Source organism: Dendrobium catenatum, unplaced genomic scaffold (genome assembly GCF_001605985.2).
Source record: "Dendrobium catenatum unplaced genomic scaffold, ASM160598v2 fragScaff_scaffold_231, whole genome shotgun sequence".
NCBI classification, from domain to species: Eukaryota; Viridiplantae; Streptophyta; class Magnoliopsida; order Asparagales; family Orchidaceae; genus Dendrobium; species Dendrobium catenatum.
In genome coordinates this window covers 9,189,425-9,212,623 of record NW_021318693.1, presented here as the reverse complement: position 1 = coordinate 9,212,623, position 23,199 = coordinate 9,189,425, and the positions used below count along the sequence as shown (strand labels likewise).

The 23,199-nt window shown below is 33.8% G+C and overlaps 1 protein-coding gene across 2 annotated transcripts in view; it reads left to right on the top strand.

Annotated features, from left to right (window-relative positions):
• Window positions 1-21,361, top strand: part of LOC110106625 — a 52,858-nt gene extending 31,497 nt beyond the window's left edge. For both annotated transcript variants that reach the window (XM_028693159.1, XM_020836574.2), the window contains 8 exons: window positions 3,978-4,073; window positions 4,193-4,288; window positions 9,562-9,615; window positions 9,697-9,900; window positions 10,306-10,431; window positions 14,930-14,995; window positions 19,841-20,140; window positions 20,389-21,361. In XM_028693159.1, coding sequence (XP_028548992.1) covers window positions 3,978-4,073; window positions 4,193-4,288; window positions 9,562-9,615; window positions 9,697-9,900; window positions 10,306-10,431; window positions 14,930-14,995; window positions 19,841-20,140; window positions 20,389-20,868 — 1,422 coding nt within the window. In that variant the 3' untranslated portion in view covers window positions 20,869-21,361. The remainder of the gene's footprint in view (window positions 1-3,977; window positions 4,074-4,192; window positions 4,289-9,561; window positions 9,616-9,696; window positions 9,901-10,305; window positions 10,432-14,929; window positions 14,996-19,840; window positions 20,141-20,388) is intronic.
• Window positions 21,362-23,199: the final 1,838 nt, after the last annotated feature.

Below are 23,199 nucleotides of genomic sequence, written 5' to 3'. Positions count from 1 at the left end.
ATAGGAAAATACTTGGTCAAACCACCTTGTGTTTGAACACAAGTAATAGCTATTGCATACATATCTTTAATGATTTGAATATAAGCATTATTAACTCCTTTTCAAGACTCTCCATAGCACTTCTCTTAGAACTTTATCGTATGCTTTCTCTAAATCAATAAATATCATATATAGATCCTCATTCTCTCTATATTTCTCCATCAAACCTCTCAATAAATGTATGGCTTTCATAGTATACCTACCCGGCATGAATCCAAATTGATTTTGAGAAACATTAGTATCACGTCGCAACCTATGCTTCATAACTCGCTCCCATAGTTTTAAAGTATGATACATTAACTTAATTCCTCTATAATTCACACACTCCTGTGCATCACCTTTATTCTTAAAAATAGGAATTAACATACTCATTCTCCACTGATCTGACATCTTTTTAATCTTCAAAATAGTATTAAAAAGTTTAGTAAGCCAAGAAATTTCTTCATCTCCTAAGCATTTCCACATCTCTATTGGAATATCATCAGGTCCAACAGCTTTTCCACACTCCATTTTCTTTAAAGCCTCTCTAACTTCAGTTTTACTTATACGCCGATAAAAACAAAAATCTTTATTTTCATTTAGGGTGATAAAATAACTAAAGTCGATTGTATTTTCACATTCTTTATTAAAAAGTTTAGCAAAATACCTCATCCACCTTTGTTGAATATCATCTTCTAGGAAAAGTACTTTTTGATCTTCATCCTTGATACACTTCACTTGAACTAAATCCTTACTACTCCTATCTCTTTGTTTGGCTAACTTATGCATATATCTTTCTCCCTCCTTAGTATATAATCTATTATATAAATCATTAAAAGCTAAGCTCTTTGCATCGCAAATAGCTTTCTTAGATTCTTTACGAACCTCTTTATATCTTTTTCAATTATTAGAATTTTTACATCTAAACTAATTTTTATAACATATCTTCTTATTTTTTATCTTTTCTTGCACATTTGGATTTCACAACTAGCTATTTTTACTATTAGGAGTTTTTCCCTTCGAAATTTCGAGCACATCTTTTGTAATATTCTTAATATCACAAGTCATTTTTTTCCATATAATATTGACATCCTCATGCACAGACAAAATCTTAAGATTTAAAATTTTACTCTCAAAAATATTTTTATTAATATTCTTTAAATGCCCCCATCTAATACTAGAAAATCGTTTTACTATATTTTTTATTTTTTTAGCCCTTTATCTTATAGTCCAAAACTAATAATCGATGTTAGGTACATAAATTTTCACTCGAAATAACTTAACAATCTGTGCAATCTCAACGATCTAATTTTCTTATAAGAAAATAATCAATATGCATTCTACTATATCCATTTTTATAAGTGATAAGATGCTCATCTCTTTTATTAAATAAGGTATTAGCTATTAAGAAGTCATAAGTTAAAGAAAAATCTAATATAGTCTTACCACATTCATTTGTCATTCCAAATCCATGGCCATGGATGCTTTTAAAATCATCTACCTCTCTACCAACATGTCCATTTAACTATTCTTCAATAAAAACTCTTTCTTCAAGAGGTATATTTTGTATTAATTTTTCTAAGTTAGTCCAAAATTTTAATTTTGAATTCATATCCAAACCTACTTGAGGAGTATAAGCACTTATAATATTAACAATCTTAACATTAATAAAATTCTTTAAAGCTATAATTATATCTCCAATTTTATTAATTTTTATAACATTATCCTTCAAACTCTTATCTATAATCACACATACACCATTTCTAGTATGACTCTTACTCGAATATCATAGTTTATATCTTAAACTATTATTCTCCTTAGTTTTCTCTCCAACCCATTTAATTTCCTGAATGCACAGAATATTTATTTTCTTATGAATTATAATATCTATTAATTCCATTAATTTTCTTGTAAGGGAGTCTATTTTTCAAGTTTTTATCTTAATTTTAGTTTCATGAACTAGCTCCTTTGCCCATATCCGTCGTTGATGTGAGAACCCTTGCCTATTTAACACTGCACCCGGGTGCCGGTGCAGCAGCCCTAGCATTAACACAATTTTTTAAAGGATTCATGTCATGATTATTCGACAAGTCTTATGCTAGCTGTCGACTATCTAACGCAACCCTCCACTTTTCTCATCCAGGACTTGAGACATGGCAACGGTAGTGTTAAAAATTTGCATGCATGCTCAATGAATTTTAATAGAGCCAGAATATGCATGCATGGTATGGGCAAAATCTCTCTTTAAGGATTAAATTTGCCACATGCGACGCATTAATAGTGTTTCTGCAGGAATAAAATGGGCCATTTTGCAAAAACTCAAAGACTATGACTAATATAAAAAATCTATCCATTGGTAATCCTCAGGGATCCTAACACAATATCCATGGTGATATATATCTTTCAATGGGGCATTTGGCATAGGCAACGAAATGTACTATCTAGCATTTTGCCTGCTAAAAACATATTTTTAAAGTAGAAATCAATATAATCATTCTGTAGTAATCATAATATTGTGATGACTAATGAGACTAACCATTCTGCTAGCTTGCAACCCTCAAGATAGTCTCAAAAGTATGAGTTGTACTTATGTTGAATCCTTTTATAAAAAATCCATCACGTGTGACATAATTGGGTGGAAATTAGTTTTAGTTGTCTTTTATGTCTAAGATGAACATTATGACCTCCTAAATATTATTACTTTATAATTAAGATAGAAACCCTACTTTATCATTAATAGCTTTATTTTTAACACTCGAGTGATGCTTGAGAACAGGAATACCTTTTATAAATGCAACCCATTTAGCATGTTGATCATTCAATTTATTATGGAATTGATAATATAAGGCCTGGTGATGAAAGCATATAATATACTTCCTATGAAGCTGATAATGACACAAACAATAAAGTTCGTGTTTTGCAACATAAAATTTGTCATTAATGGAGTATTTGTGTCAGAACTATTCAACTTTTTACTAAAATGTGCAATATAATAATTTTCTTGGCTTATAACACTGCTAATACTTAGTTTTGAAGCATCACATGATAAATTAAAAACTTAAATCCTTTGCGGGATTAGGTAAGTCTAAATATTGTAGATTATCTCATTCTGAATGATAATGAGGTCAAATCCATCTGTACTGGTAGGAATTTAATTAAATGTATGTTTTCAAAATGTCGGTTAAAGGTGCAATGATGTTAGGAATGCCTTTCCAAAAATATATGTTTGTAATGCAGCTGCTTCATAAGAGCACAGGAACAATAAAATTTTTTTGGGACCAAACACAAAAAAAAAAAAAACATGAATTCTCTCTATTTACAAAATTGATGTAGAATGGAAGATAAATCATTTAATCTTGATTACGTTGCCATAATTGTACTGGATATAGGATAAATGGTGAGGAGGAAGTGATTTTTAGGTTAAGAATGGGAGAGAAAGGAGGACTATTGAGAGAGATGAGAGGGAATGGTTGAGAGAGAGGGACAGTTGAGAGAGACCAAAGGGAAAGGCCTATTGTGTGAGACAGGGAGAAAGAGAGTCAACTGTAGGTAGCATTATATAATCCACTTAACCTGTACTCATATAAATAAGTCACGAAGCTTGTTTTAAAGAAAGAAAAGTTCGTTGGGTTCAATTACACAAATCACACGACTAATAAGATTAATGCGGAAAACAATTTAAAGAATATAAAATAAATATTTCTTAAATGCAATAAATTAGTAAAGCAATAAATGCTCATCAATGATGCCATGATTGGACCGAATATATATATATATATATATATATATATATATATATATATAGGACAGAAAAAAATATATTGATAGAGAGAATGTTGACATGTCATCTTTTCTTCTTTCCTCTAAATTTATAGTAAGATTGTTTTTATATTTAAAGGTTTTATTTTATTATAACGATATGATTTGATTTTGTTCATGACAGTTTGCTTTTCTTACAGACCTCTGGAAACAATGCATCTGTAGATCTGCGCCATTTTGCCTTTTATGCATTTGCTGGTCGTTCAGGCTCAATACGCTGGACTAGGAAAAATGAAGTACTTATTTTCAGATATTTAATTATCTCAATTACTTTTGCTAGATTATTTATTGGCAGTATCATTAAAATTTTCCAAAAATTAAGTCATATTCTTACATCTTCTATCTTGGCTTGCAGAATGTCCAGGTGGAACCTTCTGATGCTTCACAGTTGATTCCCCAACATAACTATAAGCTTGATGCACACGCTTTGAATAGTCGTCATCCTGGAGAGGTATGGATTGCAAAATACTTGAGCCATTCCTCTTTGTTGCTACAATTAACAAATATGTGCTGTGATTTTTAGTGATAGAAGCTCGCTGAACCTGAATGAGTAAATTCATCAATTTCGATGCATGCTTCATTGCAACTGATATGCATCTTTATTCATTAATCCAAAACTCAAGTAATCAAAGGTTGGTTAAATGATCCAAGACTTATGGACATAATAGAGGTTGGGAGTTGTGTACAAGCTTGCAAATGATTCCCTCCCTTCTACTCCTTTGCTGGAATTCACCTTGAAACGGATGCATTTTGCATTCCAATTGATAAATTCACTGTTCTTGACATGTCAGACTTGAAACTTAAATTTTTTTGTTATTCATTACATCAAATGGTACTAGTTATAATTTAGATAGGGATTTCAAAATTGTAAGCTATTGTAAGAAAAGGAGAACTTATCTTTTTAAAATTCATAAATTGAAACAAGCTTTCTTTGATTTTGGGTAACTAACTCTTAATACAAAGACCAACCGGCTCAAAAGTTTAAAAAAATTTAGGTATGAATAAGAAAATAGGTAATTACTAATATTCAAATGAAATTCTAACCTTGCATGAGCTAACCTAAACTTGGTCCCGTATTTGGATCTAATCTTTTGACCCTAAAGGGATCAAGCTACCTTTTTTCAAGTTCGTCGTGCATTGGCCTACATGATTGATACTGGCCTATAGGTTTGGCTGAAGATCCTCCTAAATTAGGGCTCTCCCCTTTGGTGTCATTTGTTCCTATGAATAATAGTAAATTGAGGAAGTCTCTAGACTCCTTCCTTCAAATATCATTTTGGTTATCTTGAATGTTTCCTTATTTTCAGCTCGCATTGTGGTATTCGTTTTATTCACAATGTTGTCCTCCTACAATGAGCCTTCATGTCTAATCTTAAGATCTTCAATAGTGATCTTCATTTTCCTTAAATTTGTGTTCAACTCCTTTCCACTCCACTAGAAACCAACACTAAGAAGTGATGGATGAATTTTTTCACATATTGACGAGCACCCATGAAACTCAAATTTTGTAGGGCTTGGGATAATTTTAGATCTCCTCTATCTTGTTTAGATCTATTTGTAGCTCTAGCATATGTCTACAATGTGAAGTAGTGGTAGACGAATTAGAGGCCGTCAACCTTGCATTTCTTGAGATTAAGTAAAATTTTGGCTTCTTGCATAAACCTCATAGTTTGCTCAAGTGATGTAGATGCTCATCTCACCTGCTATAAACAAAATGTTAAATGTTATCTTGATAAACAATTATGAGTTTATCTAAAAAACGGTGCAGACCTCATTCACCAATCTCATGAAAGTTTTAGCGCATTTCGAAGTCCAATGGCATCACCTGCCATTTGTTCAATCTTGTGTCTCATTTTGAAGCCAGTCTGTAGGTATATTCTTCTTTGACTGGGATATGTTGATAATCAAACTTCAAATCTTGCTTGGAGAATTACTCGGTCAATTTTAGTTGATCTATCAACTCTTCTATATGTGATAGTTGACAGTAGTTCTAAATGTAGTCTTGCTCAGTGCTCTATAATCGACACACATTCACCATCCACCATTCTTATTTTGCACAAGTGCTGTTGGTGATTTGTCTGGCGAATTGTTGATTGCGATCGTTCTCTACTGTGCTTTGGTTTTCCATATCACATCCAAGCACCTTAGACCCTAGTGGAGAATGGAATCACATGAGTTGATTTGACAAAGGAGCCCCCTCGAGCAATGATAGTTCATGCTCCATAACTTTTTGGGTGGTAAATCTATCACTTATTGGAGAATGGTAGAAAACTCTTGTAAAAGTTGGTTTATTTGCTTGCCCTCGGAAGGATCAAGCACTGAAAGAAAACAGATCTTATTTGATTTTATTATCATCTGATGCTAGAGAAGCAATACAAAATCATGACTGGCACTATTCATCTTTCAGGCTTGATTGAGGGAGACCAACAACAACAACAACAACAACATCAAGCCTTTATCCCACTACGTGGGGTCGGCTACATGAATCCTTTTTCTCCATTGTGTCCTATTAAAAGCCGAATTCTTGTTTAAATCTAATAAAGAAAGGTCATTCCTAATATTTTCTAACCAAGTCTTTTTAGGTCTACCCCTACCTTTCTTAACACAAGATAAAATGGAATAGTTCTAGAAATAGTGTAACAGTCTTAATGGTATGAATCTCTTACTAACTGAAATAGTTGTCTACTGCTGTACTTGTCTTTCTGTTTGCTGATTTCTGCAGTTTCTGCCATCTTAGATGGCTTCCTATGAGCCATCAAAATGATGGTGTGGTTCATCTGTTGTATCCCAGCAATTTACACTTATTTTGAGTATGCCACGGTTGCTGCTTTGCCTTTCTTCCATCTTTTGGCCTCAATTCTGGCTTGAGCTGCCAACACTTGGCATTGGTATGTCCACAAGAGTTGGCAACGTGCATAAAAACAAAAAAAATCCTTTTTGCTGTTTTGCTGGCCTTAGTTGCCTTTTTCTCCATCTTTTACCTTGCATTTGCTCTTGTTCTTATGAGGTTATTCTTCTTGTTGCCAATCATTGGTTGATTTTTAGCTGCTATGGCCATCACCTTGACACCAGCTTCATCAATCAAGGCGATGAAGAATAACTTCAATTCTTGATAAAGGTTTTCATGCAACCTTAACGCTAAACTTCATTATGGTTGAGATTCCTTCAAAAATTTTGCCTAGAGAATTGGTCTGCTTGTAGGATTCGATAATGTTGTCTTATACGGACTGCCATAATTCTTGTTTTTGCCTTCGCCATTGTATCCGTTTCTCTCACTTGTGGCCAATAGTAGAGAGCTTCTTCAAAATGGCATTTAACTTCTCTGCCCTCTCTTTTCTTAGCTTCTTAAAAAATTTTGCCATTTGGATTGGTAGCACTTGTACCGTTAATGGCATGGGTAAGTGAAATACCACAACTCGTTATTGTTCCTCATTGCTATGAGGCCATTAACTATCAAAAGATACCTTCTAGGACCTGTAATCTGCATTCAAGCCTGCTAGTATCTGTTGTCTTTTTCAATATCTTGATAATTGATAAGTGAATAAGTGATATTGTCAATATTTGAACTTTGAAGTAGCTATTGCGGTGTTAATGTGATTTATTTTTTAAATAATATTATGATTTATTACGTCATCCGGTTCGACCGGTCGAACCGGTCGAACCGTGAACCTCTCCTTCCACCGGTTCGTTGTCCGGTCCGGTTCTGAAAACCTTGGAATTTAAAACCTTAAGTAATTGTAAAAATCAAGAAGAGAATTTTTTTTTACTTAGGGCCTATTTGGCATCGCTATTATTTTTATTTTGTTTTTGTTCTAACATTATATTAAGTTAATTGTTGTAGAAATGAGGATGCTCAGGTAGATGAGTGGCTTTACTCTTAGAGACATGATACGAAATCAACATATACATGAAAAGGTTGGAGTAGCTCCAGTGGAAAATAAGATTAGAGAGAGTTGCCTTAGATGGTTTGGTCACATAAAACGACCGCCTTTCGATAACCCGATTAGTAGATGTATTAGATTTGGCTTATGTTAAGAAAGATAGAGATAGACCTAAAAAGACTTATAGATAGAAAATGTTAGAAATGATCTTTCTTTATTAAATTTGAATGAGAATGACTTTTAACATGACACAATGGAGAAAAAAGATTAATGTAGCCGACCCCACGTAATGGGATAAAGGCTTGATGTTGTTGTTGTTGTATTAAATAAAAAAATATTTATTATTTTAAAAAGCAAAATAATAAAAAGCGAAATCACTTGATCTCCACTATATTTTTCTTGCTTCTCATCCATGCCTCTTTTGTTACTCATGCAAAAAATCTTCAACATATCGCTACATATTTGACTCACTATTGGTAAGCAATTGCTCTACATTAGCAACAAAATCTTCATCACAATCTTGTTTGTGGACATCATAACTTCCATTGAATGTTGATCTTGGAATCGATTAAAATTCTCCACAGTACTACCACTGTTGCCTACTTCCCTTTCCACCTTCATCGTTCTCTAAAGCACTGCCCTCAGAAACTCTTCTCCCGCGTTACAAATCTTTGATCTCCCCCTGAGATTCTTGGCAAAGCCTCTAGAAGCCTGGGAGCCTTCTCTGGCATGAATGCTGACGCCACAACCACCTCAACTATCAATTCCTTTGCCTCTGTTGATACAATCCTTTCCTTCACCATTTGTAGTTTGGCCCATCAAACTCTATAGATCGCTGTCGAGCACTAAATGACATGAGGGAGATTGACTGCTAAAAAGAAATTGGTTTGAAAAATATAGAAAATATAAAATTTGTTTTGAGTTTGGTAAGACAACTTATTTATTTTTAAAAAAATACTAATCAATATGTTTTATTCACTCATTTTCTCATTTAAAAAAAATGAAAAGAGATGTGAAACAGGGATTTAAAATTCAAAAACTAAAATCAACTTTCCTAAATTTTGGATAACAAATCCAAAATATAAGAAGATTTGACCAATTCAAAAGACCTAGGACCTTCAAATGGATAAGAAAAGAGAAATGAAGTAAAATTTATTGAAAATTCTAGCCTAATGGGAGCTGATGTAAACTTGGGCCGGCATCTAGACTCAACCTGTAGGCCCAAAAGGGACTGGCCTGGACTTTTCCTGGCCCAACTGCAGATTGAGCGGTCTGTGTGCTTGCTGCTGGCTTTTGGGCCAGCTGATGTTCCTTCGGGATCTTTCATACTTGTATTTCTAGTTTGCAAGCGTAAGGCATCAGCTTTAATATAGTATATTTACCGGAGTGTCATATTCCTATTGTATTGCCATTAGGTTCAGCTCAATTTGCATGATATTCATACAAATGAAATGTGAAGAAAACCACATTTTAAATTATAATGTTCTTGTTCTTAATTATGATCTAAAGCTTAAAATCTTTTTGATGCAATTTTGATACTGGAATAGATTCTACCTTTTGCCGGATGCTAGATGGAACAAGTTTTGAAGACAACTTTCTTGAATCCTACCAGGAAATAATTATTAGATCGGGCAACAGTTGGATTTGACATTATGTGACGCTATAAGTTCATATTGTTTTCTGATTGACTTCCTTATGTATTCTTGTGCTGATTCAGAGATGATTTCAATCAATTCATGTTTTGTGCCATCTTGAGGTTGATTTTTCTTGTTAAACTTTATCCCATTCTTGATTGTGATGAATTTTTCCTTAGAATTCTTTAGTCATTTATGTTAAATTTCAGTTTGAATGCAGAGAATTCAGGGAATCAATTCTTGGAGTAATGCCTCATCGTTGGGTATTTATTACTTTCTTCTGTATTAAATAAAAAATAAGCTTCGAATGATGTTAACTCATATCTAGATTACACTTTTATTAGGATAGAAGAGAAGATACTTCCTTGGAGCTTGCACATTTTAGAAAGCACAAAAGAAAACCACTGAAGAGAATGACGGGAAAATCCTCAACAAATCCTTTGCATCTACCTGTTGAAAACAATCCTCCTGGGAAGGATTCATCTAATAAAATAGCCAGGGCAATTGGGAAAGCTGCAAGTTATGCTGGCTCAGCAAAAAAAAATAAGGTGTGCTTATCATGGGATTCATGTTCGTACTGCATCTATTTTGTTTTCCTTGCATACATGAATCTTCTTCATATATGAGGTTGTAAACCTGGCATCACACATGAATGCATGCGTAATTTATTACCCTATTTGAATGGACAGATTTGTGTGTGAAGTTTTGAATACTGGTGCATTGATGAGATTTAACTATCCTTTTCGTATTTCTTAAGAAATACTATATGACGCCTAAGGGATGAATGACCCCTATTAGTTCTCTGATTCTATTACTAATTATAGTTTTGATTGCACGAACTGCTTGATGATGAATCCTTACTTTTTCATACAGCTGTTTTTCAAATCACCAATAAGTAGTAATAACTCTTTAATGCAGCCTTCTGATTTTCTATTGTATATTTATGAATGCAGAGGCATCTTTATATTCCTACCATAACAAATCATACTCAGCTTTGGTGGGTTCCTAATGTTGTTGTTGCACATCAGAAGGAAGGAATAGAGGCTGTTCACCTTGCATCTGGAAGAACAATTTGCAAGGTATAGAATTCTTTTGTTGAAATCATGCAGCTGATCTTTCATAGTTTGAATGACCATCATTCTATTGGTTTGGTATATGTGGTAAAGGTTTGACTATCGAAACATAGCCTTATGCCTGAAGTTTTAACATGCAGATGTCAGGGGGATTTAATTCTGTTGTGTACCTCTATGGACCATTGCTATGCCAATATACTAAAAATAAAATTAGAAACTAATTACAGGAGTGCTTGGTTATCCAATCAGTTTAGCTTCACTTCTGACGGATGCCAATCCATAACTTGCAATTCCATTACATGTCTTCGTTGTTTGTGATTAGTTAATTTATGTGAAGGCTTTTTTTAGCATTGGTGGTGATTGCTGCACATGCATTCACCTTTTCTCATTGACAATTTAGTACTCTTGTTTTCTAATATCTCTTTCTTTTGAATTTACCCATAATATATATATATTATAGATCAATGGATTAGGGGATTCATCCATAATCCCAGTAAAATGATATGCAAAACATTTGATCAAGAGCACCAATTGTTAAGCAAAGGCCACCCAACTATTCCATTAATTTATAATCAATGAAACTTGAGGGCAACTGTGCTCTGTCTGATCTTGTTTCTATCCAGTTCTAACGTTAGGTTGACATTTCATTTAAATTTATGATTCCACCCACAGCATGTTTAAGCGGACATTGCTAGATAGGCGAAATGATAGACCTTCAGGAAATGGTTGCCTAAGACTGCTGATCTGGTGCACACATCAGATAATGTCTGCATCCAAACTCAGCCTTGTCACTGGTGCAGGGTCATTTGCCTGGGTTGCCAGTTAAATTTAATCAAGTTTGGTTCTATAACCATGATATCTACCACTTGTTGTGAGGTCTTTTTGTAATTCAAAGTTCATACACCTGTTCAAAGATTATCCTATATGTTACAGCGATGCTTGTATATAGAAGCTTTATCATAAAAGACACGGACTAGTACTCTTAAAATGTTTATTTTCAGTCCATTCAAAATGTCTATTTTTATTTAAAAAGGATGACAGAGCGATAACTAAAAAAAATAGAAGAGAAGTTCACTGTATATGTACTATTGCAATCTTTGCATCAGCTATCAAGTGTTCTAAGGTTTATAGATGGATGAGCTATGGTTCTATTACCTTCTTATATTCATGGAATCATTCCCTTATATTTACCTATACATTAATAAGTTAAATAGTCATCTTATAATTTTCAAATAGATTGGCACATTTATATTTTATAGATAGATAATTTAGTATATTCTATTATTTTTTTGATCCACCTGATTTTGTTTTGGCATCGTCATTGGCCTTGCCACAACAATTAACGTTTGGCTTCATGAATCATTCTTATCTAGTGATCATTAAGTTTTGCAGTATGTGATATTAATTCAGGTCTATAAGTGTTTATCCACACACTGTCTTTTAGCTTGGTTATCTTTAGTCTACCAATTTTAGGGCTTTTATAGTAATTCCATTTGCTGGATTTATTTGTACATTTTTTTTTATTTACAAGATTTTGACCAAGAAATGGCCATATTGGAAGTCGTGATTTGTGCTCATGATTTATAGAAATGAAATCAGGAATGATAATTACGTGATTCCATTAGTCAGTAACACTAGAAAATTGCTTGAGATATAAGAAGAATATAAAAAATCATTTTGATGTACTTTTTGAAATTACAGGTGTTACATGCATCCCACCTGGTAAACTTAACTCAAGTCATGTATTTCACCAACCATAAATATTTAATATGCTATAAATATCATGAATAATCTATATGTAAATTCAAATCATTTATAAGATTGGATGCTATGATAGCTATAAATTTATTTCATGCAATTGAAGTCGTTTCTGGAGTAATTTTTTGTTCCTATGATGGATGATTAAATGATTGTAACAATGCATGAAATTGTGCATATCACTAGTTTTAATGGTGTTAATGATAATTGAAAAGCTTGATTAACATTTGAAGGTCATATTTATAAATTTAATTTGAATGAGAATAGACATTATCATTCTTGGAGGAGAAACAAATATCTTATATACAAGTTTATTTTTACACACTCACACTCGTCACTATTGTGGTAGAACTAGGATTCAAAGAGGGGTGGCAAACCAGGATTCACACATGCGCAACTTACTAACATAAGTAGACAAAAAAGATTAAATAAAAAATTCAAACAAGAATAACCTCCAACAACAACAACAACAACAACAACATCAAGCCTTTATCCCACTACGTGGGGTCGGCTACATGAATCCTTTTTCTCCATTGTGTCCTATTAAAAGTCAAATTCTCGTTTAAATCTAATAAAGAAAGGTCATTCCTAATATTTTCTAACCAAGTCTTTTTAGGTCTACCCCTACCTTTCTTAACATAAGTCAAATCTAATACCTCTACTCTCCTAACCGGGTCATCGCAAGGCCGCCGTTTTATGTGACCAAACCATTTAAGGCGACTTTCTCTAATCTTATCTTCTACTGGAGCTACTCCAACCTTTTCACGTATATGCTCATTTCGTATCCTATCTCTAAGGGTAAAGCCACTCATCCACCTAAGCATCCTCATCTCTGCCACACTTAACTTAGTATTATGCTTCTCTTTTAAAGGCCAACATTCAGCACCATAAAGCATTGCAGGCCTCACTACCATCTTAAAGAATAACCTCCAAAGTAAAAAAAAAATCTAACTATTATGGTTAGACATTAGAAATGTCAGTTAATTCTTCATTACATCAAAATTATCAATAATTGATTATACCTTAAAATTCATTGCAATATCCTTATCAATATATATTATCATTGAACTTGCAAGAAAATCATCTTTCATGTTATTTCACAATCTTTCCTTAGCAATCTTCATTGCTAAAAATGCATGTTTAGTTATTGCAAGAGAAACATGTATAGTAACCAACCAAATTAATCGATCAATAAGAGGATGATCAATTTTTTCATCTTTGCCAACATTTTATATAGATAAAAAATTATGGATAAGTTTTAAAAAAATTTAATTTTGATGAGTTTAAATTTCAAAATGCTCCAACTGTATTTTAAGAGTAGATTTTTTTAGTTACGCAAAATCTTAGGATAATTTTATCTGCAAGGTAACAAATATCATCAATTTTAAATGATTGGTATCCTTCTTATGGATCCAAGTTTGAATTTAAAACAAAAAACTCTACAATATCTTCATCAAACCTGTTATTCATCTCTTGCAATTTGTTTGTAAAGTGGTGATGACAATAACAACTTTATAATAATATTCCACTGTAATAGTGTTTTTTCTATGACAATAGCATTTTTGATCTATAGAGTGTCGAGTATTTATATTTGAAGTATGTAAATCTCATTTTTTACAAAATAACTTCATCATTTGGAGCAAAGAATCCCATCCTCTTTTTTTAAAATTTTAAAGAAGATATTTGATTTTTGATACCAAGTGCTTTGCATTTAGGATGTCTTATGACTTTCTTTGTAATGCTTAAGAGACACATCATCTGTAATTTCTAAGATATTTATGATAAGATGCAAAGTGAAAATAAAGTCAAACAAGATTAAATTATATCATAAAACTGCTACTTTATTTGACTTGATGATTTTCCTTAGTGTAATGCTTAATGATGCTTATTTGTAATTTATTTTCCTATATGCTCTATACATTTTGCATTGTCAAGTCTAGGGTGATAAAGTTTTTGAATATAATAAATAATATTAAGGGGTGTACTCCAAATTTGGTGGTTGGACGCAGCCCCTCCCCCCTCTCATCCTCTAAGTTCATCACTTCATGTCAAGGTGCTAGCAACTTTAGCCTTAATATTTTATGCCACCTCTCATATTATGCTTGTGTGTGGGCATTACACTTATGCGTCTGAGACTCTATTAGTCGTATTAATATGTTTGCCTATTTACAAGGCATAATCACCCCTAATTTTCAAAAGTCAACTTTGAGTTTTCAACCTCCACCAAACAAATTTTTTGCATATATGAATGCATAGAACATAAAATGTTAGCCTTCCGATGACCTGGCTAGAAAAGTAGATGTATTAGATTTGACCTATGTTAAGAAAGGTAGGGATAAATTTAAAAAGACTTAAATGAGAATTTGACTGTTAATTAGATAATGGAGAAAATTGATTCATGTAGTCGACCCAATGTAGTGAGGCAAAAGGTTTGATGTTGTTGAATGAATGCATAGAACACTAATATGATTAAATGCATTTCTCCATCATGATCATTAGCATTATCTAAATCCCAACATGGATGAGTGTAATCTCTATAACATGGATGCATAATATGTATCTAAACATATGGAAGTCATGCATGCTTATGCACACATAAAATTACTCTTATGTTTATATTACGGTTTTTTTGAGACCCATATAATTTTCATGCTTTCTAGGTATATCATAGCCATTATACATAGTTTTCTGATTGTTGTTTTATTATACTTGTAATGGAAATTTTATTTGCCTCTTTCGATTCCAGCTTCATCTTCCAGAAGGAGGCCTTCATGCTGATATTAATGGAGATGGAGTTTTGGACCATGTTCAGGTGCGAAAACAGTTTGAAAATCTGCTCCTCAACTCCACTTTCTAATGAGCGATTAAAAAAAAAAACACCTTTTAAGGAAAAGCTTTCATTGTTGGTTTCTAGATTGCAATCGTATGCATTTTCCAGTTGTGGAAAATCTAGATATGCATCTTAGTTTCTTACTTAAAGAAAAAAAAAATCTACTAGAAAATTGTTTTTATTCCAATAGAATGCTACTTGCAGTAAAAATTTCTTCTTTCTTTAACATATGTGAGCTGTCATAAATAACATAACTTAGGAGCTTCTCGAGTGAAAAGTGTAATTTTGTTGATGAATAAACAACTTCCAAGTCATTGCTGTTGAAAGCACTAAGCATGCTAAAGACGATATGATTGCCCGGCACCCCAATATCTAGCATCTAAGTAGGTGCTTGTCCGAGCAAAGTTAGGAGCTATGAAGTAAATTCTTATATCACTTATAAATATTGTTAGACATGATGAATATTGTTTGGGAGAATGAAGTGATTATCGTCACATTTAAGTAAAAAAAAAAACATTATATTTAAGTTAATGTGGAAATTTGTGAATATTAAGGTTCCATGTAAGTGCAAATTTGTTGGTAAATAATTTATCTTTAACAAATACGATGAACTACTTATATTTGTAGAATGTAAACCTAGGTATAATTTAATCTTTTTTTTATTTATTCCATATTCTTCATCATTCATGTTCTCTTTTCCATCATTGGATTTATAGCCCTCTATTTCTTCCTGGATTCCTCACTAATTATTTACATCCTCTTGATTTACTACTCTAGAGCTTAAAGCTACTTTACATACATTTGATATAGAATGTTTTCTAATATGCATTCTTGTTTCTCCGATTGTTTTGCATCACCTAATTTCAATTTATTATTATGAAAAATTAGCTTTTCTGCTATGAGAATTGCTAGTAATCATCTTTCCAATTGTGGCGAGGTGCTTGCCTCATTGTCTAGCACTTTAGTGTAGGATGATTGCATGCCATAGCGATAATGCTTGTCCAGGAGGTATGAGAGATGTTTTGGTCTTGCCTCACTTGGGGAGCCTAGGTGAGTGTTGATTCACCTTTAAGGACACTAAGCGTAGTAATTTGCCTCTATAAACTTGCCAACATAAGCACAAAATTTAAAATATGTGTCATGATAAATACAAATTATTCTTTTATTTATAAATAATATCAAATTTTGAAGTTTTATACAAAATTAATATTTTGGGTATCAAGTTGGAATTTGACTATGATTTTAATTCAAAATTCATTTCCTTGAAACTACTATAAATAAAAAAAAGCAAAAAATGAGCCGGTTCATGGGCATAGGCGTACATGTGGCCTTGAGAAATTTAGAAATCCAATCATCAGAAGGAATTTAGAGTGCCATGTTGTGGTGGAAAATTCAATCGACTGGTTGTAGAGCATAAACAATGAAGTTGAAAAGGAAACAAGAGGGAGAGAGAAAAAGGAAGTTTTTCTCCATGACTAATACGATCTTCCATTCTTCAGTGCATGGTTGATGACATTCAATATAATGTGATGCTTTCATGGACATGATTGTAGGTATCATTCTGAGGAGCATTCGCATGGAGAACTTATTGGTATTATTTAGTCTTATTTGATTATTGTATCTCTGGTGTGATTTTTTCTTTGTTTGAAAGATTTGAGAGAGTCATCTTAGATGGTTTGGTCGTATAAAATTGTGGTCTTTTGATGACCTGGTTAGGAAAGTAGATGTATTAGATGATTTGAGAGAGTCATCTTATTTGACTTGTGTTATGAAAGCTAGAGGTAGACTGAAAAAGATTTGATTAGAAAATATTAGAAATGACATTTCTTCATTAGATTTAAATGAGAATATAACTCTTAATAGTACACAATGGAGAAAAAGGATTCATGTGTCCGACCCCACATAGTGAGATAAAGGCATGATGTTGTTGTTGTTATTGTTGTTGAAAGATTTAGGGCTTCCTTTTTATGTTGAGATTGAAAGTAATTGGTTTTAGGGAAGATATGCATAAACCAGTTATTATTAGGGGCCTATCCATGAAGCTGGATTAGATATGTTAATGGTGACCTAATTATAGTTTTCAAAGTAGTTTAAATTGGGATTGTAATGTGCTCTTTCTTTATGCACTTGAAATTCTTGATATTTTGTGAAACTTTCTTTTACATAGGATAGTTAGCAGGTAAGACTGTTGGGCAACACTTGATCTTACTTTTAATGGGGCTTTTTGGATCATGCTAAAATTAATGGACCTATAAACGAACAAGTAATTTAAATTTAATTAATAAGTTTAAAGATTTATACCTAAAATGATGGTCAATCGGTCTCCATCACCACAAGTTCCTTGCATTTGAAGTTCTTGATTTCGAAACTGTGAAGTAGGAAGGGTGTTATGCTACATCAAGTCTATTGCGGACATCATAGATTTGTTATCTGGGCTTAGGGTTTCCACCAGAAGAGAGGTGGAAGATGATGTGAATCAATCTGGGATGATCCGGAGTTGTAGGAGGCATAAAATGTCATGGAATTTTGCATGGGCAGTGTCATGTCAGTGAAAATCTAAAGAAGATTTTGGAACCCTCTATAACCAAGAAGAAAGAGATTGCTTATCAATTTTATCTTCAAATGGAGTTATTGCATCCCCAAAGACTACATATTCCTGTTATAGTGCTAGTTTCATCTGCATCTGAAATTGGCTGGATGACTACAGATGAAGTTATATTAGACACTTTTTGGCCAACAAAAATATCAAATTCAATAGCTCGATCTTCCACCATTAAACAATTCCTGGCTAATAAATCAAGAACATCAATGAGTTGCTCCTGATATTATGGATGAGTACCATCATTAGTATTCTCTAAAGGAGAGTTCTTCCCACAGCAGAATTTTTGTTGGCCATCCATCACCTTCTATTTCATCAACATGACATCGCTACCACACATGAAAAGCTAAATAACTTTTAAGTTATATGAGAGTTTATGAAATCATGGTTTCCTTCTTTGCCTAATGCTTTACTTGGCACATATTTTTTCCTCTCTTGCTCCTGATTTCCCATTTTTCTCTCCTATAATTAGAAGTTTTTCACTCCTATTGAATATACACTTTTCTCTTCTATCAAAAATTGACAACCTTAATCCTAAAACTCTCCTTAACCCTTTTAGTATTTCTGGATTATCTCTCAATATTTGTCAAAATTGTTTGACTTTTTATTGTGTTCATGATGTGATTCACTGCAATATTTATGTTCATAATGTTGGCTGATTTGTTTACCATAAACTTGAGATTTCCTTACAATCTAACGAATTTGGTTTGCCGCCATCTTCTAAATCATCCCAAACCATAATCCTAAGAGCATTCTAACACCTATACCTAGTTCAGCTCCATCTCTCCATCATCAAAATAAAACACTTGCTCTAATTTTGCAACATCTCTACCATCATCAAATGAAGATCCTATGGATTGCTCACCTCCGCGTCCTTTTGATCAATTTGGGATCCCATCGCTACCATTTAATATCTTAAAGAATTATTACAATTTGCTCACTGCAATTTCCAGATTGCGTCAAACAAGTATATAATATTCATTACATATAAATGATCTTCAAGAAAGAAATTCTGTGATATATTGATTTAGTAGGAATCCCTCTTTTGTGGTCGGTTTTCAGGTTCTTTAGCAATGAATAACTGTTCCTTAATGGTTTCAATGTAGACCACAACCGTGCATATTGCTGCCTATTTATTTTGAAGATGTTTGATGTTAAGAACCCGATTTGTTTCTATTTATAGTTTGTGCATTGTTTGCATGATAAGTGTTTTCAATGCTCCAATCAAGTGGCTTGTGTGGTGATAAGTTCCCTGTACCTGTTAGTGGCTTCTAGCTAGTGAGATTTGTAAAAAACTGAAGAGGAAGAGGTGAAGGTGGATGGGAAAAACACGATCCGGTGCTTACAATGAGCAAGAACCTGAGTATGTGATGATGCTACAACCAACTATAGAAGGTTGGTTGATAAGTTTGGGAAGAACGCAATGGAGAAATTCCAAGGAGCACTCATTTTTTCAAGAACTAAGAGAATATTCAAAATTTAGCAACAAAAAATTGAATCCTTTTTCCTTTCACATGCCTTTAAATAGAGTTCTAATATATTACAAGATAAAATCACAAATACCTAAAATACCTATATAGTTTTTGTGTATGGCATGGTAAAAAAGATTCAAATACTATCAAATACCATAATTATTAAAGTGAAATAAAAAAAATTGAATATCAGTTCTAATAATTTCAATCCCCCTTTCTTCCATCAGAACTGTCCCCCACGGACGCCACAGTGGCCTCTTGCTAGGCATTTCAATCTCAAATAAAAAGAAAAGTAGTTAGTGAAAAATAATTATGTAAGGAAGACAACTTTATCATCGGATTTTCAAACTTTTGCCTTAAAAAGTTAGTTTTTAATGAACAATTTTGAAACTATGGCTGAGAAAGAAGCTTTTAAAAACAAAATGAGAATATCTTAAACTGCCCCCAAATAAAATCTAATTGTAGCTTGATATAAGTTTATTCACAATGCAATTGCAGTACAAAGATAATAAAATGGTATTCCTCTCAAAGTCTCATTTGATAAACCATTAGGTCAATAGCACTAGTATGAGGGGATAAAGAGATTTTGTCTAGAGCATATGGTTTGGGAAGTCCAAGCCTAGCCCGACGGAGGTTTATCTTTATATTTTGTAGAAACTTCAAGCTTGACAACTACTGTACTTGAAAGAACTGGAGTTTGCAGGAAAAAAATTTATTCCCTTGCAAGCTAATTTGAGCTGTTTGTTATTTTTATAGGTGGTGGGAGGAAATGGAGTTGAAAGAACTGTTGTGACTGGTTCCATGGAAGTGTTGAAGCCCTGCTGGGCTGTTGCTACTTCAGGTGTACCTGTTCGGGAGCAGCTTTTCAATGCTTCTATCTGCCACCATTCACACTTCAACCTATTCCAGCATGGAGATTTTGCTAGGAGTTTCGGCAGGACAGTCGATTCAGGTGCCGTGGAAGTCGCAACTCCATTACTGGTACGCAGAGACGATGGGCATAAGCATCGGAAAGGAAGTCATGGTGATATTGTCTTTTTGACAAGCCATGGAGAGGTTTGAGTCTTCCAATCTAGCTCACACTGCCATTCTCTCTCATGCATGAAGATGTTTTTCTCACAGGCTGTGCAACAATTTCTGTCTGTTTTCTCTTTTGCTGATTATGATTTAGACTTCGTTTGGACGGCTTTCTTACTTCTTCTAAAAGCAACTTTTTAGTACAAATAGTAAGAAAGTCGTCCTAAACGAAGCCTTACTCCACATTCATGGCATATTAATCCCTTCTGCTCTTCCGTTTTGTATAGGTTACTTCATACTCCCCCGGCGTGCACGGTGAAGGTGCCACTTGGAGATGGCAGCTCACAACTGGTGCAACATGGTCAAATCTTCCATCTCCATCCGGAATGGCGGAAGAAGCTAAGATTGTGCCTACCTTGAAAGCTTTTTCTTTGCGAGCACATGACAACAAAGAGGTGATAATCGCCGGCGGCGAACAAGAAGCTGTGGTGATCTCTCCTGGAGGCAGCTTTTTATCTTCAATTGAATTGCCTGGCTCTCCTACACATGCCTTGGTCCTGGATGATTTCTCTGGGGATAGTTTCACTGACATTATTCTTGTTACATCCAGTGGAGTCTATGGCTTTGTGCAGACCAGGCAACCTGGAGCTCTTTTCTTCAGCACTCTTGTTGGTTGCCTGATCATTATCATGGGAGTCATTTTTGTATCGCAGCAACTGAATTCAATGAGCAAAGGTAAACCAAGGGCTTCCAGTGAATACAGGTGAAATTCCTGGTAATTGGAAATCGCTAGAGTAAGGCTTTGTTTGGGACGGCTTTCTTACAGCTTCTTGAAGTAGCTTTTTAGTTCAAAATTTTTAATTTTTGAACTAAAAAGCTGCTTCAAGAAACAATAAGCCGTCCCAAATGAACCTAAAACACAATTCGATCATCTTGCTGCTTGAAGAGTTGCCTATGTGCACTGTAATTCTGCAATCTGCCAAAAATATACTTTTTTGTTGGTATGATTATGCTCCTGAGAGAGGCCATAGAATAGTTCAATGCAGTTCGGGGTGATAGAAAAGAATACAGGCTTATAAAATTCATTTTGATGGTGGTTTTATTGTTTTTATTTGTTTAGGTAAATCTCTCTTGCAGTGTGTAATGACATTGCGAAATAATTGCATTTCAAGATTTAGCAACTTTGTATGGAGTAGGTTTTCTTTTCACCAAAAAATTTTAGTTAAAAAAAAAAGATTTGATTTTGATATTGTATGCTAAGAATTTGTGTTGAATTAGTTTTGTACGTGATTTTAATTGATTTTATTTTTGTACATGATCTGCCTATTTATTTTAGTAAACTTGGTAGGTCTAAATATGAGTGTCTAGATCAATTTTGAGCCTTGGAATTCAAATATACCCCATTTAAAAAAGATTTGACATGTTCAAAGATATACAAAGATATGTACCTAAATAATGTGTGATGAATGTGATTAGCCTATACAAAGATATGTACCTAAATAAATAAATTATATTTTGGTTTAATGTTAGATTGAAAGTTTAATAGTTGTGAAATCAATTGAACTATAAAATGACACATAAAAAAGGAGGCGAAATGGTATTTTAATTTTTTTTTAATTTAAAAACAAATTCAGAATTTAATGTTAAAGTGAAATCACGTTTCAAGATGTCAACCTAAAGTAAATTCTAATTTGTGTATTTTTTATTTTCTAAAAAAAAAATATTTGTATCTTTTAATTTTTCTATTTATTTTTTATTTTTAAAACAAAGACTAAATTCAAAATAATTACAATGATGTTGTAGCACAATGTAATAATATTCAACACCCATACTTGAAGTAAATTAAATGTGTAAGAAGTAAATATGTAGAAAGTAAATGCGAAAAATAAAAGAAATTAAATCATATTTTTATAGTACTTCGATCAACTTGACTTACATCTATTTCCTGAAGTCCTCTTTGGGTATTGCATTAAAGAAAAATGATTATTCTTCAACTTTTACAACTAGGCGAATAAGCTCTTACAAAATCATTTTCACCTCTTGGTGCAACGGGATAGTTGAAAATCCTAGGGGTGTCAATTTCAAGTCATGGGTTAGGTAATGCCTAGAATTGACCAGGCATTATTTGGGTTAACTCAAACCTGACCCGTTTTTGCAAAAGGTTTGATTTTTCGGACCCGAACCTGACCCGCTTTGAGTTTGGGTCAACTCGACCTGACCTATGGACACGACAATGCCAGGTCGGCAACAACTGTGGGTCGCAACCAGTGGTAGTGGAAGCAGGCTAGCGACCGACGACAGGCATGTGGGTCAATGATCAGCGTGGCGGGCAGGTATGGGATGATACGTGGGACGTGATGCTGGCCTCGAGATGTGAGGCTTTGGGACACGAGCGGACAGTATAGGCAACTTCGGTCAGACGCGGCTAGTGCGAGCAAGTTTTGTTAGCGAGGGCAAGGAGGGCCATTTCGGGTCAATCTAAGGTTTTTGAGTCAACTCGAACCTGACCCAATTTTTAAAACAGGTCAAAAATCTTAACCCGAACCTGACCCGGTTATGCCTCAGGTCAACCCATACCCAAAATTTCCTGGTCAGGTTCGAGTCGGATTTTCGGGTCATGTTAAATATTGACACCCTTGAAAACCCTTTTACATTTTTGATAGGGCGGAGTGTCGAAATCCCTTTCACCTTTTTGTTGAGCGTGAGTGTCAAATCCCTTTTACCTCAGTGTAGTGAAGAAAATCCATTTAATCTCCTCAGAGCGGTGGAGTAACCCAAATCAATTTCTTCTTCTTAGTACGGCGGAGTAGCTGACGTTCTTTGGCTTCAAAGACTTCCTTCAAAAAGCTTCCCACATGACAAATAATGAAATATGGAGGAACTCGGGTTGAAGTTTGCTAGAGCAACCTTGCGATGAACTCCTCATACACTCTCTTGGCATACTCAAGATTATTTTTCCTCTCGCACAACCTCTCCCTTTCTCTCCTTTGCTCAAATCCCTCTCTTCAAGCTCTCTCAAGAAGAAACAACCTCTCAAGTACCACCAACAGATGACCCAATACAGCCAAAGACTTTTCAAAACAAATTAAATAGAGTTT